At 29.4% G+C, this 16,154-nt stretch overlaps 1 protein-coding gene across 1 annotated transcript; it reads right to left on the bottom strand.

The window, feature by feature from the left end:
* Nucleotides 1-414: 414 nt before the first annotated feature.
* LOC106680970 (trimeric intracellular cation channel type 1B.1) lies at nt 415-15,336 on the bottom strand. The gene is made up of 8 exons (XM_014421030.3): nt 15,105-15,336; nt 12,553-12,709; nt 11,571-11,666; nt 7,392-7,480; nt 5,159-5,246; nt 3,239-3,359; nt 2,956-3,121; nt 415-965 (listed from the first exon to the last, which is right to left on the bottom strand). Exons 1-7 carry the CDS (start codon nt 15,223-15,225, stop codon nt 2,966-2,968), a joined length of 828 nt encoding a protein of 275 aa, XP_014276516.1. The 5' UTR covers nt 15,226-15,336; the 3' UTR covers nt 415-965; nt 2,956-2,965.
* Between the last annotated feature and the right edge of the window lie 818 nt (nt 15,337-16,154).

Genomic DNA, 16,154 nt, shown 5'->3' with positions numbered 1-16,154 from the left:
CTTCCTAACGTTTTTAATTATTATTGTGCTTAAAAAAGTAAATGCTTTGTATAGATGAGGCATTTAAAAGTATAAGTTTCAACTATACCCTTACTGAAGATTTGTTTCAATATTTAATTAAACAGAAAAGAAAACAATAAGATGATTTTATTAGAAGTACAATGTCTGAAGTTCTCTAAGAACCAATGCCTTCTCAACAATCGACTTCCAGTCCTTCCATACCTGAGCAATACACTTCTAATGAACACTAATGAACAAGTTTTAACTTCCTCAAAACAAATGTTAAAAACTTATGGTAAGATTAAAGAAAAACAAATCAAATGAAGCATAAGAAAAGAAGCCAGAGAAACAATGACAAGACACCATCACAGGTTTAAGATGGGAAGGTACATTAGGTTATTATACAACAAATGAAAAAAAAAAAATGTATTTTAAAAAGTAAAATGATAAACTTTTTTTTTATAACAGTCAAAAATTTTTAAAAACAAGTTAAAAAATTAAAATAATAAATATTTATTAACCAAAATTTTACCTTGGCATAAAAATACTTAACTGCACCCACATTTCAGCTAAGTACATTCCAAAATAAAATAAGGTTAACCAAAAAAAAAAAAAATTAATATCAACAATTTGGGTCCTAGGTAGATAACAAATACCAATAAATATAAATACAAAATTCAACAATAATAAATTAAAAAACAAAACAAAAACAATTTAAAAGTGAATATTGCTTTCATAAGACATTGTTTTTAAGATAGACAAGTCCAACAATAAATAAAATTATATATATATATAAATATAATAAAAACTGTTTGGTGAATTATTATTATTATGGAGTAGTAATACAAATATATTTTATCTTCCCTAAATGTAATACTCTCATGAAATCTTCTTTTCGATTCGTTCGCTCGATGAAATGACTAGGATTGTAAAGTACCTAAATACCTAGGTATACAGGTATACATCTGGAAAAGAAACAAGGCAGTTAATGAAATGAGAAAAATAAAATATCCCATTACATCAATATTTAATGCATAAAAATAATATTAATGAGGCTTTGATAATCCAGATATAGATATCACAAAACCAATAACACCAACAATCGTTGCCTACATAGCTCTCTCTACAAAATTTGATTAAAGTCTGATTCCTTAAGATCATACATATAAGAATCCTCCCATCTTTGTCTCAGTTTACCCCTCAGAGATTCCTCTGTTGGTGTTACCTCTAACTTAGAGGTGGTCTAACTGGAGTATTCAAAATCTGGTTTGGATCTTCTTAACTTAAATCAATCTTTTGTAATGAATAAATGAAACAAATTGATCAAGATGCTAATGAATTCATTTGCGGGACCACTTGTAGCCAAGCGAGTTAAAGCACCAAATTCTACTGGCTCGTGACTGTAGTGGTGCCGAAATGAAAACTTGACCCCTCCCCCCCCCCCGCCCCACGATGGTTAGAATAGGATGGTACCCTGTAGATAAACCCCAAAAAAAAATCATTTACCAATATACTACAGAACACTTCACAGTATGAATATTTATTTAGGAAAAATTTCTGAAACCTATTTTTCCTGCATTATGCTATATATAATATAGGAAGATTGCTGATTGACCGTGTGTATCAATGAATGGAATATGGTCCGGGGGCGGTCAAATAAAACTCAAATAGTAAATGGGAGAACTATTTTCATTTGAGCTAATGTTTCGTCCCACGTTGCAGGGCTTTGTTAGGGCTAAAAAAGATACTAACACTTGACATAGTTACAAAAAAAAAAAAAAAATTTGTGGAAAATTACAGGGGTATACAATGAAAGTACAGATTTCATTGTATACCCCTGTTATTTTCCACTATTTTTTTCTTTTTGTAACTATGCCAAGTGTTTGTATCTTTTTTAGCCCTGCAATGTTGGGGCAAAATGTTGGCTCAAATAAAAATACCCATTTACTATTTGAGTTTTATTTAACCGCACTCAGACCATATTCCATTCATACATATAATATAGCAACCTCCCTCAAATTAATTATTCCTACCTTTCCTTCAACACTATTGTCAGTATTTCTTGAAATATTTCTATTCCCAACTCATTCCTGATCAAATTTTTTAAGTGCTATCTTGATACTTTAAACCATAAAAACCTCAACACTTTACTCGATTTATTAAGTCATTTCATGGAACCCATCAATATAGACAAACACAAACTCGCAATGTGGATTTATTAAATCAACTTGAACAGTTTTCAAATATTGGTTAAAAGAAACTTACTTCCTAGCTTCTCAGGCAAAATCAGTTAGAGCTATACACTTAAAATGATCCTTTTTCCTCTGTTCCAAAACAGAAGTTATTACTAATAAATCATTTTCTATCTTTCTCCATAATTGTTGTTTTTAAGGACTTCTCGCTTTCATCAATGCTTTTTCTAATTACATTAATAATTAGCTGGACTAAATATGGAATATTTACCTACACTACTACTCTGATTAAGTGGATCTACACAGAAGCTGAAAAATAATATTAATACTAGAAACAGCTAGAAAGACAATAATGTGTGGCAGTTAAATGTAGAAAAAAGATTAAATACTCACAACTGGCCAATTACTAAACTAACAGTTAGAATGTATGTACATAGCTTTAACTCAGTAGTATTTAACTATAACAGGAAGCAAGAGCTGTTCCCATGTAATAACACATAACCATATCCATTTTGACACAATGGAGAATTTAAGCACTTGCATAGATACATCATCCTACATGCGGGGTGAGTAGTAGTCTTAAACAAAATACTAAAATCCCAGTTTACAACAGATTTTTTCTTCAAGCAAGTTTTTTTATTATAACTTAAACAAGTAATAACAACAAAACTGTAACTTCCTTATTAACTATACTAGAAAACTATCATACGTTCATGACATATATCTTTAGGATATATCAAATCATCTACCAGTCAATACATACCAAAATAGGATTAATCTTTCTTCTTAGAATCAGCCTTATCTTCTTTTGCACTACCTCTTCCCAAAACTTTGGCAAGAGAATCCCAAATTCCTCCAAGGAAAAGTGCACAAAAAAGATTTTCAAATGGCACAAAAGGATCATGGATTCCCAGTAGTAATGATGATAACTAAATTAAAATAAAAAATATACAAGAAATTTACAGTCATAAAAACTAAAATAAATACTTTAAAAAAACAAATAAAATTTTAAATATAATACTTAAGAACCAATTTTAGTTTCTAACCTTGAAATACACAAAAAAGATGACAATCCCAAAGTAAACCAGTGAGTGGGGAGCTGATATGAGATCCGTCTTCTGATCAAGCACAAAAATAGTTGAAGCAACTATGCAAGCTTTAGTTGGGCTAAAAATTAGAATATTGATTAATGACCAAATTACATATATGCAATAATAAATGTTTATATTGGACAAAATATGAGTGTGTGTACACACACACAGTGTTCAAGACTCGATTAAGACCCTCCTTTTCTTCAAGAGTTGTTAAAATTTCAAAATGAAACATAGGGATATGGCTAATGAAGTTTCCTTTGATGGTAAATTCGACTTAATAAACTCTACTCAGTTATTCCCTAGTCCACATAACTGCAAATTTGTTAATAAAAAAACTTAAAAATACTTTAGAGGAAGATTTTTTTTAAATTAGTTTTTAAGGTTAATTGTACTATTTCAATAAAGATTAGACCTAGCTGATATTAAAGGCCAATTAATTCTACATTAACATAGCAAGTTTAATCAAAATCGTTGGTCATTTTCAAAAAGATCGAAAAAATGTGAAAAATCAATTCTATTAAGAGCACTTCTTGTCAATTGATTTTATCAAAAAAGTTGCTGTTACATCCCAGGCATATACCCAACTTAAATATGTAATTTCAGTTTTGCATGAGTTTTTGTTTAAGCTAGGTTGGTCACACACACAAAACAAATTTGTGAGACTAGGTTTTTTGGAGTTAGGGGACCTCAAAACATGTATTTCTGTCAAAATCTCGAATTTGAAATTTTGCATGATCCCAATACTTTCTTTCCCTATCTATATTTCAAACATAGGTACGTGAAAGTAAAAAGCTGTTCCCACATCTGTAGCCTCTGCTTGTGAGAGAACTTAAGTTCTGTTGTCAGTGTCAATCGTTTATGAGGTTTTTAGATTTTATGTGTTCCTTAGAATATATTTGGTAGCCTTCATTATTTATTGCTAATTTCTCAGCTTGATTGTTGAAGCAGTTTGGCTCTAGTTAGTATAGTTTGTCATGGCCCTGTTCCTGTAATTTAAAGTTTAGTGTGTTCACTTAACATCCAGTATTCTATTCGTCTTTGCTTCCATCTGTAAAAATATTAATGATTTGAGAGTTTGTGTCTGGAGCATAACATGTACTATGTTAATTGACCAAGTATGTAGGGGTATATCATGTTTGTTTGACAGTTTATATTTAATATAGTTTTGTCCAATGTTCTTGTAGTTCAGTCATATCTTGTTACAGTGAATTAGTTCAGATATTTTGAGATGGATTGGTCAACTCCTTGCAAGGACACAAGCAGCATTGTAAGAGATAGTAAAAGCGACCCTAAGAATCCTAATCACTGTCAACTAATTGCAGCTTTTTTAGATAAATTAGTCTAATTGTCAATGGCTCCCTAACAGGTATGGCATGAACACATTCGAGGATAAATATGAAACAAGTTTCAATGCTTCTGTCTTCAATTCCCATGTGTGTCTTATGGTAATTGTCAGACCATTCACTACTTTGAGTATTTCACTTACTACATTGTCTGTAAGTGTTTTCTAATTTCATTTTCTGTCGATGTTAGGTCCTTGTATCTATTTTCTTGATTACTTTGCAGTGCAGGCGGATGGTTAGATTTTACATTTTTATTTCCTTAGTAAAAACTAGGAATTTCATCTAAGTGATAAATTTGTGTTTACAATTGTTACCCCATTTTTCCAATTTTAGAACTGCTAATATTTATTTTTAATTGAGTAAAAATTTTGCTAGTAGTAAGAGTTACAAGCACAAGTAATTATCTGTACACTATTTGGTATTGATAAATCAAATATTAAGTTTATTAGTATGTTTTAGTATAACATTACACACTATTTTAAAAAAAAAATATGCAGAATTATAAAATAATTATGGCAATTTTACTTACAAACTAGGCTGCATAAATTCCATTGCCGTAGGTGTCCAAACACCTCTGATAAGTCTTTCAAAAAGTTTAGTAAAGCCAGCACCATTACCTGCACAGAAACATTTCATAAAGAACCATGGCAAATAGCAAGTGATTAAATAGAAAGTAATTAATTAGTTGGTTTTCATTCTATTTAGTATAGGAAGAAAATGAAAAATAATTGTTTCCAGTTAGGCGGTATTAGTCTGGATACTTTAATGTAGTCTTGATACTTCAATGAGTTGCAGGGGGAACTAGAGGACAAAGAGTTCCTTGCCACGGCCCACATTGATGACCTAGCAGTCATCGTGGCCAAGAACATCAGAGTCAGACTAAAGACAGAAGCGAAGAGGTCTTGTAGGAGAGTAGTTCGAGAAAAGGAAGTTGAGTATGGCAACAGCTAAGACTCAGGCCATGCTCATAAGAGGCTCCCAGGAAAGGGCTCATTCTATAACCCAGGATATCCAGGGAGAGAGGGTTAGACCGGGTGAGGTGACATAAAAGCAGATTTGATACCACTTCTCACCAGGTGTATCTAAAGGATAGGGTGACCCTGTCACTCAATGGGTTAAGTAGGATAGGGGATGCGTTTTGGGGCCTCAGGTATCCTGCAACGATGACCATATATACGGGTATACGATGACCATACCATATAAGATGACATGGGATCAATGTTTTGGCTGGGCCAGCTCTTAGTCCAGGTCTCAATCCGATTGAAAATTTGCGGGAAGTCCAAAACATTTATGAACTCGATGGCACTAGCTTGGGACACATCACACAAGCTTGGGAAAAGATACCAGAGAGCACTTTAACTAATTTAGTAAGAAGAGTTCCCAAAAGATTGTTGGAGGTGATCAAAAAACATGGCAGAAATGCTCATTATTGAAATAAATTTACTCATTAAAGAGACAGAAACTTTTTTATACTTTTTCAAATATTTGTTTTGTTATTTTATCCTAATTGTAGCTAATCTTAGCAATATGATTAAATTTTTTATTAGCATTGTAACTAATAATTTACAGAATACATTAAATAATACATTTTGTTACTCAGATTCAAAAATAAATGACTTAAACTAATTGAAATAGTTTTTTTATTTTTTCCTTGAGTTTATATTTTTTCATAGGACTACATTTGTTTAAAGCTATGCATGTGAGATAGTTTTCTTTTTAGTAATAAATGCAACACTATTAAGTTTGACAACATTTTATAATTTGTTTTAAATTAGAATGAATAAAAATATAAGAAGCTTAGGGAGCAAAAGGAGCCTAATCCACATCCTTGATTAGACCAAAATTGTATTACATTTTGACTATAAACAGAATATGTTTCATAGGCCGAGTGCTTCTATCAATCAGAATATTTGAAATAAACAATTAAGTTAGGAAAACCATAAAAAATTAATACAGTGCAGTGTATTAACAAAGAAAAAAAATTGCAATATTGCATTTTTCAAGATTTTGTGGGTTAGGCTACTTTTGCTGGCATAGCCTCATAAGATAAGAACAGCGAAGTCAAGAAACGACATATCAGTGGTTAATGAGTCCACTATTTGTTTTGCTCAACTTTATTTCACTGATTGATATCTACAAATTCATTTGTTTGTGTAGAACATGCATATCATTATAAAACCTGAATTATTGTGTGAATTATACAGTTTGCAGGTATAACTACCCTAAGTATTCACTTTTGCCCTGGCACTGAAACAAAGTGAAAAAGCTTCATTTAGAGGATGAAGTCAATTCCAAAATTTTTTTCTGTCAATGAGGTAAAAAATCAAATCAATAAGCAGGAAATTTTATGAGCTTCCTGAAAACCTACTTCACAAATGTTTGTTTCAGTGATGTGAAATGAAGATAAACTCCATAAACTTCTAAATATTACAAAAAGCTCATCTTTATGACTATTATCAGGACATACGAGAAGAGCTTTGGGACCCCACTTAACTGTCAAATTCCTCTTGTTTCCAATTCTTAAAATCTAAAATTCTTAATTTTCTTTGTTATATCAAATAAAATATTCTCCATAGTGATATCAATTTCCCATATAAAATAGATTTGGCATGAAAGAGGCATCTAAACTCCAAATCCACAAGTTTCAAACCTTGTTTCTCAAAATCATTAAGAAGTTTTTAGAAAAACCTAAGTTAATTAAATATATCAGTAATCATATTAAGGAAAAATTAGGAAAAAAAAAAACATTAGAAATAATTTACCTTTAAGTGTTCCAATAAGAATCATAATTATGTAGGCATTAGGGTAAAGTTTAGCTGCATGAGTAACTCCATCATATACTTTTTTACACCTAAAAGTAATTTATCATTAGCTCAAAAATTGAACAAATCTTAACATACTCTTATAGTAATGACTGTAAGATCATTTATACAGTGAATTAAAACATATTCCAATATATAAAATATTCATTTTTAATTGGATACATAAATTATGTTATATATGATATGGTATTATATATTTATATACTATGGTTAGAACTTTAGGATCTTGTTTCCTAATCTTATATAAACACAATGAATCTGTTTATACTTTCAAAATTAGTAATAATACATCTCAATATAGCATATGATGAGAGGTAAATGATTAATAAAGTTTTTGGTAGAATGAATAATAAGGGTAATAATTCTGAAATCAGTTCCAAAATTCAAATTTTTTTTACAAATAAATAAAATTGTGCAAAATTTAACTTAAATAGGGCTGAAATGTTGCTCATCTAATAAAAAGGGATTTGAAAAATTAAGGGTTACTTTTTTTTTTTTTAACATTGTGTTGGTAGGCTCTAATTTTTTTATAAGATACATAAAAGGTTGTTTGTTATATATTATGCAATAGTAAGAGAATGCATCAAAAAATGAAAAAAAATAACATTGTATATGTCTGTGTATTTTGATCTGTCATTGTGTATTTTGAAGTTCATAATTATACATTATATGGTAAAGGTGATATTTTTACTTTTTTAAAAAAGGTTATTAATTTGGGATAGGGAGATACCCAAATATGGGATTAGTAATCTACATCAGGAAACATGCGAATATAGTATGAAATGAAATAAATAAGAAAAAATAAATTTATTTTATAAAGAAATATTTACAAAAAGGAATGTAACACATAATACCTACGTAAGTTGTATAAATAAAAACATTAAATTATCACATATTTCTGATATTCTAAACAATGTTTATTTTAAATTTAAAAAATCCTTTTTTTATAATGCACTGCACAAATTATACAGAACCTTTGTTGATAATTAAGTACTTTCAATATAGCTCTCAAGGCAGGACAATTTACAGCAGCACATTGAATTTTGATATTTTTGTTTTCGAACTTGGTATTACAAAAAATACGCATTTTCAAAATCTCAATACTGCTGTCATTGTTTTCCATATGACTAATTTCACTATTGTTTAATATTTTGTACTAAATAGCCTCATTTTATTACTTATTTGGAATTAAAAAGGCATAATACTTTTAAAAGAATTATAAATTCCGAAATAAGTCAAAGTCACAGTTAAAATGAAATGCAATACCAACTTTATTAAATGACATATCATCACAACATATTGTGAAATTGTGTATAATTGAACTGCAAATGTGTAGAACATTCACTAATATGATTGAACTGAGTGATTTAATAACAACTTATAACAATTAATTAATCAATTACTTAATAACAACTGAACTAGGAAAATAAGTTAAATAAAAAAAAAAAGTAAGTCCACATACTCAGAAAATGAAAAAAAGAAATTAAATAAATACATAAATGCTCTGATTTTTGTTAGAGATCAGGTCAATTTTTAATGGACCATTGAATCAATAAAATCTCAGGATCGTAGGTGTAACAATCAGTTTAAGGAGTTAGAGATTTGAGTATAGTTTATAGTGGAATAAATTCATTGTATGTTTGGTTCAATGAAGACAAAAGAATTTTCAAAAGGAAGATAGCTGTTTAAATAAAGCATTACAACTAGAGCAAGAAAAAATTATAAAAGATTGGGAAGGATGTGTCTTGTAGATCATGCATTATGATTCTTAATTTATACTTATTTAATATTTTAAAACAGATCATTATAAGTATAATATTTTTATAACTGAGGATTTTATGTGTTTGAGATTGTCTTCCTATGGGGATTGATTGCCAATAATAAAATTAAACAACAAAAAAGAAAAGGTTAGCTTACTACAGCCAGTCCCAAACCCTTGATATAGGAGGAGGGTTCAGACGATAGCAGAAAGCCAGCCTCTTAAGAAAAAGTATCAAGTTACTAATACACAACAACAAAGCCTCAGGAACTAGACTATCATACAGAAGCATTATGGAATTCCCACAAAGATTTTTAAATTTAGAACATGGAATGTGTGCATCCTATATAGGCCAGGAGCCCTTACTGAACAGAAAGACTAATTATCTCAACTTGGCATGGGTATCTTAGCCATTTAGAAAACAAGATGGATGGGATGTGGTGAACTCAGCAGTAATAAGTTTGACTTCTAATATAGCACAGACGTCACCAGATAAGCACATAATATCCATATTATATAATGTATGAGACCCCAATGCTGTGTTTTTATATTATTATAGATAAATAATTTAGACTAACCCATTAATCATAATTGCCCCTCCAGGGATTAACACCTTTGAACTAAAAAGAAATATATCCATGTGTTCATAATCAGAAAGTCTCACAATTTTCAGCCCCCCTTTTCCACACATTTATCATAATCTAAAAATACACTCGGGACACCTGCAGTATAGCACGAGCAGGTTCCGATGTAAACAAGTTATGTTAAATGGAGAAATATTTCCTTCTTTTACCATGTTAAAACAATATAACATATAACATGGTTGAGAGTCTGTTAAATGGAGATGACGTCACGCAACAGACCAGCAGAGCTTGTCACCGTTTTATTTATTGTCGTGTTAGGTTACTTACTCGTAGTTTGTGTTTTGTTTTTCTTCTTTTGTCTTGTGTTTTGGACTTTTTAAAAATAACAATCAGTAGCCAGACTTTTACACTTCTACTTTTCACTTATTTTAGTCATGTGGAAATTAATTACTGTAATAAAAACTTAGAAGGAAACAATATCATGAAGTTTTGGAAGGAAAGGTTACTAAACTAGGTGCTCAGAAAATCCGCTAGGAGCTCTAAGCATTTACCATGTAACATGAATTTAAATAGGGCTGCTCACAATGCTATACTTATAACATTTAACATGGTAAAACATTTTACATTTAAAACCATCTCATGAATACCCCTACTGAAGAAAAAATCTAAAAAATGTTTATACTATTTAAAAAACAAAAAATCAATCCTAGAGACATCTCAGAAGAATTCTTGAAGCAAGAAAAAAATATTTGGTTCTCTAGAATGATACGTTGTTTTTTATTGTTCTATAAAGTATTAAAAACATATCATCAATTTTTAAGATATGGACATATAATTAGCCACTATTTGAGATACCACCTTAGCAACCTTGTAACTGCATTGTGGTTCAAATATGGTCTGGGGTCGACTTGTATTACGTGGTGGTCCCTTAGAATGAAAACTTGATCCTCCCCCTCCATCAGCATGATCAATGTATTGGAAATAAGTAGTGACAGTGGAACAGATAATACACACTACAGTGATATGCAATCTTTGCTCAGATAAGATATCATCATATATGCAGCAGAGATTGAATTTTAGTGATGAGCATATACTTTTTAACCAGCATCTTGAACTAATAGTCTATAATTATTTGTTATAGCATTAACCTACATCATAAGTACATGAACAAATAAATAAAATAAAAAGTGAAAAATAGCTGACTTTTATAAATTATATATATATTAATTTTTAAAAAAAATACATGAACAAATTTCAAGAAACTTCAGTGAAATCACAATGAACAATTAAAATAAACTCATGCAGTTAGTGTGAAACTTTTTTATAATTAAAAAGGACAATAGAATATGGAATTAATACCATGTTTACCCTAATTGATGTAAGACAAAAATTCTTAGATAATAACTATACTTTAAAAGAAAAAACAAAAATTAACCATAAAATACCAATAATAAGATTAATCACAAAAATCTTATTCATATACATTTGATCTTTCATTACTCATTATAAATCATATTAAGTAAATAAATAAAAAATATAATTATGGTTACAGGCTTTGAGTTCTAACCTTTATTTTCATCTAGAATAAAGCTGGAAGGTTATTCTTGACCAACATTCTGTTCTGGAGAGGTCCATTCAACATCTGATATCATGTATCATCTCAAATGATGGTAGTTAAATGTTAAAAGGGGAAAACAAAAAGAAAGAAAAAAACAAAAAATTAACCACAACTAATAATTATTAATTATGTTATTAAAATATAATAGCAGTACTAGCCTGTAAATTTCTTTCATGGTAGCAAAGACTAGCTTTACAGGTAGGAACTTTGAAATCTTGTATCCAATATCAAATGGAGTGTAGAATACAACATACCTTCAACAACAGAAGAAATAATAAAAATAAATAACAGTATTTAAAAATTGTCAACTATTTTAAAAATAAATAGTATCATTAATTGAAATGTATACCTTTATTGTAACTATATATGTATGTATGATTCACTTCAATACATACTTTAATCATGTCAAACAAGTGAGACAAATTAAGAACAACAATAATGAAAATTTTATGTTATATATTTAAAACTTATTGTATCAATAATCAAGTAGAGAAAATGGTTTAGGTAGCAGTTGAGAATAACACCAAAACATTGTAAAACTATTTATTGTCACTCACGTTTTAGCCAACACTGCAGACCTTCTTCTGGGCGGCAAAGAACAAGATACAATGAAGATTCAAATATTGTAGAAGTATACAAAGAATACATGGTAAAAAGAAAAAATATAAATAACACTGATAAAAAAGAAATGAAAACCTAAAATCCAAACTAGTATCATACAATCCAGATGTCAGCTCTTCATTTTATTTATATCAGTGTTCTTTATATTTTTCCTCTTTACCTTTAATAATATCATTCTGTATACTCCTTCAATATTTTTATCTTCATAGAATCTTGTTTTTTATAGCGCTGGAGAAGAATTGCAATGTTAGCCCTAAGCAACAACATTCAATGAACAGTCTCTACTTTTAGCAGCCATGACCTTGACTGCTTCTCAGTCCACCTTCTTGATAACAAAAGTTTTTTTAATACTGTTTATAATTTAAAATTAGTCAAAAACAATTTTCAGTTCAGTTTAAAAAAAATCATGTCTTAAACATACATTTTTGGTGAAAAGTTCACAGCTGATTTATTTTAAATCTTAAACAAGATAACAAAAAATTGGTACACAACAGTAAGAAATTGAGTAATTTAATTTACCAAACTGCTGTTGCAACTAAAAGTTGTTGTGTATTTTTTAAAGGAGCCAAAATTGGTTCACCAAGAAGACCATTACTTAGCATTCCTCCAGCAAAAACAACAAGCATAGTTGATAGCCAACAAGACATGGGATGCTTACGGGAGAAAGCTTGAGCACCTACATTAAATAAAGAGAACAGTCGAAATTATTATATCATCAAACATACAATAATATTAAAATTGTATATCTGCAATAGGAGAAATATGTTATATGTCATGGTAAGGTACTTTTTTCCTATTAAATTGCAGGTTAAATAACTACTGTCCAAAAAACTGTTATCATAAATGATTGCTCGTGAATTAACCACGATAATACTCTATGACAATTATAATGTAGAAAAGAAATTCAATAAAACTCAGAGAACTTCTATACAATGGCAGGAATGTTGGAGTGCTTGATATGAAAAAGTTCTTGCTTCCCAAGGATTTGGAGACCAGTGTTGCCAAATTTACAAGATTATTGTCTATCACATGTTGCTATTTATATGCATCTGTTTTGCTTGGTATGGCAGGTAATTCACCCTGCTGATGATTTTTTTTTTTAATGGTATAAAGATTACAACTCAAATAAATTTATTTTATTGGAAGATAGTTGATTGACTGTGTGCAATAATAAAAAGAAGATGGTCTGGATACAATCAAAGAAAAAACTCAAATAATAAAACTATTTAACGTGAGCCAACACTTTGACCATCTTACTTTTAAAATTTATTTTATTTTTGATTTATCTGTATTAGGAAATTTTTAGAAGACTTTAATGCATGATATGATATGTCATTAGAACTTCAGTAATTCACCCTCTCAATACTTGATTTTTTTCTCTTACTTCATTCACTAAACATTGTTTCAGATTCTAAAATTTTCTCCTAGTTTGAATCTCAAGCTAAATTATTTACTTTTGATAGAGACAAGAAATGTATTTATAGCTACCAACTGTTTGATCAAGGTTTATGGAACAGGACTGTGGTCAATAAGGTGAGATAAGGAGTTCAACAGGCAATCGGGAATATTAAGAGTAGAGGCCCTGTCAAGGTCTACAGCATAGACTGGAGAGGTTATTGGAGCTTAGTAGTAACGTCTCATTAAAATTATCAACAAGGATGACAACATAGGATGAGGTTTTCTTCCAAAATTTAATAATTAGCCATAATAGACAAAGATATTGTTATTTTAACATGCGTGTGTGTGTGAGTGTATGTATGTATATATATAAACAACAAAGAAAAACTTAAAATTCAGAAAAAAAAAAGAGACAAATAAAACTAACATGAATTGATAAGGATTTTCAAGTAAAATAAATAATCATAGGTATAGATAAAGTTTTCAGTGATATTTTCATTTCTGTTAAGAAATTTTTTATAAATTTAAATTTGCATACAGCTTTATTTAGTTTTTATATTTTACTAAAGAAAACACAGACATTTTAATTTTAAATTGCAATGTAAAATTTAGAACCATATACAAATGATACCGTACTAAAAGATAAGAAGAATAAATACTTTTACTAAAAATTTTACATAACAGATGATTATAAATGATTTTAAGTGCTAAATTTAAGTGAGTGATATTAAAAATCAAATAAAATACAAAAAAAGTGAATTTATTTTATTTATAAAATAAAACTATACAAGACGAAAAGATGATAAATAAAAATAAAAATTCATTAACTGCTGTATTTTTAAATCAATAACAAATAATGAAATTGTCATACCTAAATTTTCAGATATTTTAAGTATATAGACATGAACCCATTAAACTTGGAAATTAGGTCCATAAGATATGAACCAAAGCTAAAAAGATATTAACAATAATTGAATAATATAAAACCTTGTAACATAAAATAATATAAAAACTAGTAAAATTAAAACCCAAAGCATTCATCATAATAAATGTTTATTCATTTTTAAATAATATCTGGTAAAAATTAAAAACAAAATGTGAAATAACAACAGCCAAAATCAAATCAGTATTTATTTATATTTCATAACTTGTAAAGGATATATGGCTGTTTGAAAAATATTATTTGGTTTAGTCCACCAGATTAAACGGATACTGAGCAAAGTAAATTTGTAGAATATATTCCAAATAAAAATGGGGGGGGGAGGAGAAAAACACATATACAAGGAAACAAAAAAAGAATCATATATATTATGAACATTATCAAAATTATGCTATGTAGAACAACAATGATGGATTATATTACTGATTATCTATTAAACAAAACAAAAAACAAATGAGGGAGCGTTGCCAGGAGGGCCCCAGTCAGTTTAAAAATACATCACCCAACCCCAAATACAGGTCTGAATAATTTAGAACACCACAAGGTATCAACAGCACTCTAAAACTCACAGATTCTGTAGCTATTATTGAATATTGCCAATTATTGATTGGAATTTGGTAATATTAAAAGTAACAACAATAAAAGATTTTAATAACTTCAATTTTTTTAATGATTTTAAATTTATTTGGCTTTAAATTAAATTTATTAAAAATAATAGTTTTTCAATAATTACCAGCTCCTAAATCTTCCCTGACATGAAGAGCACATAGTACACTATGTGCTATGTCAAAGTAGGGGAACATTTTAAGCTTCGTGACTTGATTAGCAAGGTCCAAAAATGCTTCTGGATCCATGATTGTAGTGATGTGTGGTTTAAAAAATATTTAACGGAATGAATTTATTTATGCAACCCAACTGAAATTACAACACCAACACCACACACCTACCACAGAAGACTGCCGGTGTTTTGAAGAAAGGTGGAGGGGGATACTCAACATGCTAGAGATCACAAAAATAGAAGTATCCTTCCATAGAGGTAGGATCGATTCTAAACTCCAAGAGAGTAAGAATTAAGAGGGTATTACGTAGTTGACCATCTGAACTACATTTCTGTTGTTGCAGGTTATAATCTACCCTATTATTATTATATTATTTATTACTGCTTCGATAGGGCCACAGAAAATGACTCAGTTCGCTCAAAAATAGATTACTAAACCCCCAACGGATCCTTTTCAGTGGAGGACGGGTCTAAATTTGCTTAAATATGACCTAGGTTATGGTGTCTGGGCTATATACCGCAATAACAAAAATGTGATTCAGCAAGTCTAATACAAAAGTTCTAACTAAGTAATATTTAATATTTTTATTTAAAAACAAACTAAGCAAAAAATGTATCTTTGTATGAATGTAATTGATTTTAAATTGAAATGTAACGTTAAGGTTACCTCAATAATAAATACAATATGAGGTACACGGAAAAAAAAAATTTGTCCGTTTGTGAATCTCTGTGAGGAGGATGAATCAGTTATTTCTCTTTACGATTGTCCAATCAAATTTTGAGGACCACTTTTTTTTTTCGTTCTGTTTCAGCTTCATCGGTATCCGTATGTTCTCGTTTAAACTTTGAAAACCATTGATAAACGGTGGTTTTCGAAAGAATAAATCCCTAGTAACAAGCCATTGCTGATCTTAAAAAGAGAGTGTTAAATTAGGTTTCGTCCATTGTTTTAACATTGTCAAAAGCAGCCTCACTAAAACTTCAATATTTCTATTACTAATCCGT

The sequence above is a fragment of the Halyomorpha halys genome, unplaced genomic scaffold (genome assembly GCF_000696795.3).
Source record: "Halyomorpha halys isolate HHAL.00 unplaced genomic scaffold, Hhal_1.1 Scaffold301.1, whole genome shotgun sequence".
Classification (NCBI taxonomy): Eukaryota; Metazoa; Arthropoda; class Insecta; order Hemiptera; family Pentatomidae; genus Halyomorpha; species Halyomorpha halys.
The sequence above is the reverse complement of the archived record's forward strand: the minus strand, read 5'-3'. Positions and strand labels throughout refer to the sequence as shown.

Bases quoted from the DNA above. Each gene is read 5' to 3' on its own strand.
- LOC106680970 (XM_014421030.3), bottom strand. From the start codon at position 15,225: ATGGATCCAGAAGCATTTTTGGACCTTGCTAATCAAGTCACGAAGCTT. The intron at 11,667-12,552 runs GTAAATTAAATT...CTGTTGTTGAAG, and splicing joins TTAGTTGCAACAGCAGTTTG to GTATGTTGTATTCTACACTC. The intron at 3,122-3,238 runs GTTAGAAACTAA...ATTTTAATTTAG, and splicing joins TCTTTTTTGTGTATTTCAAG to TTATCATCATTACTACTGGG.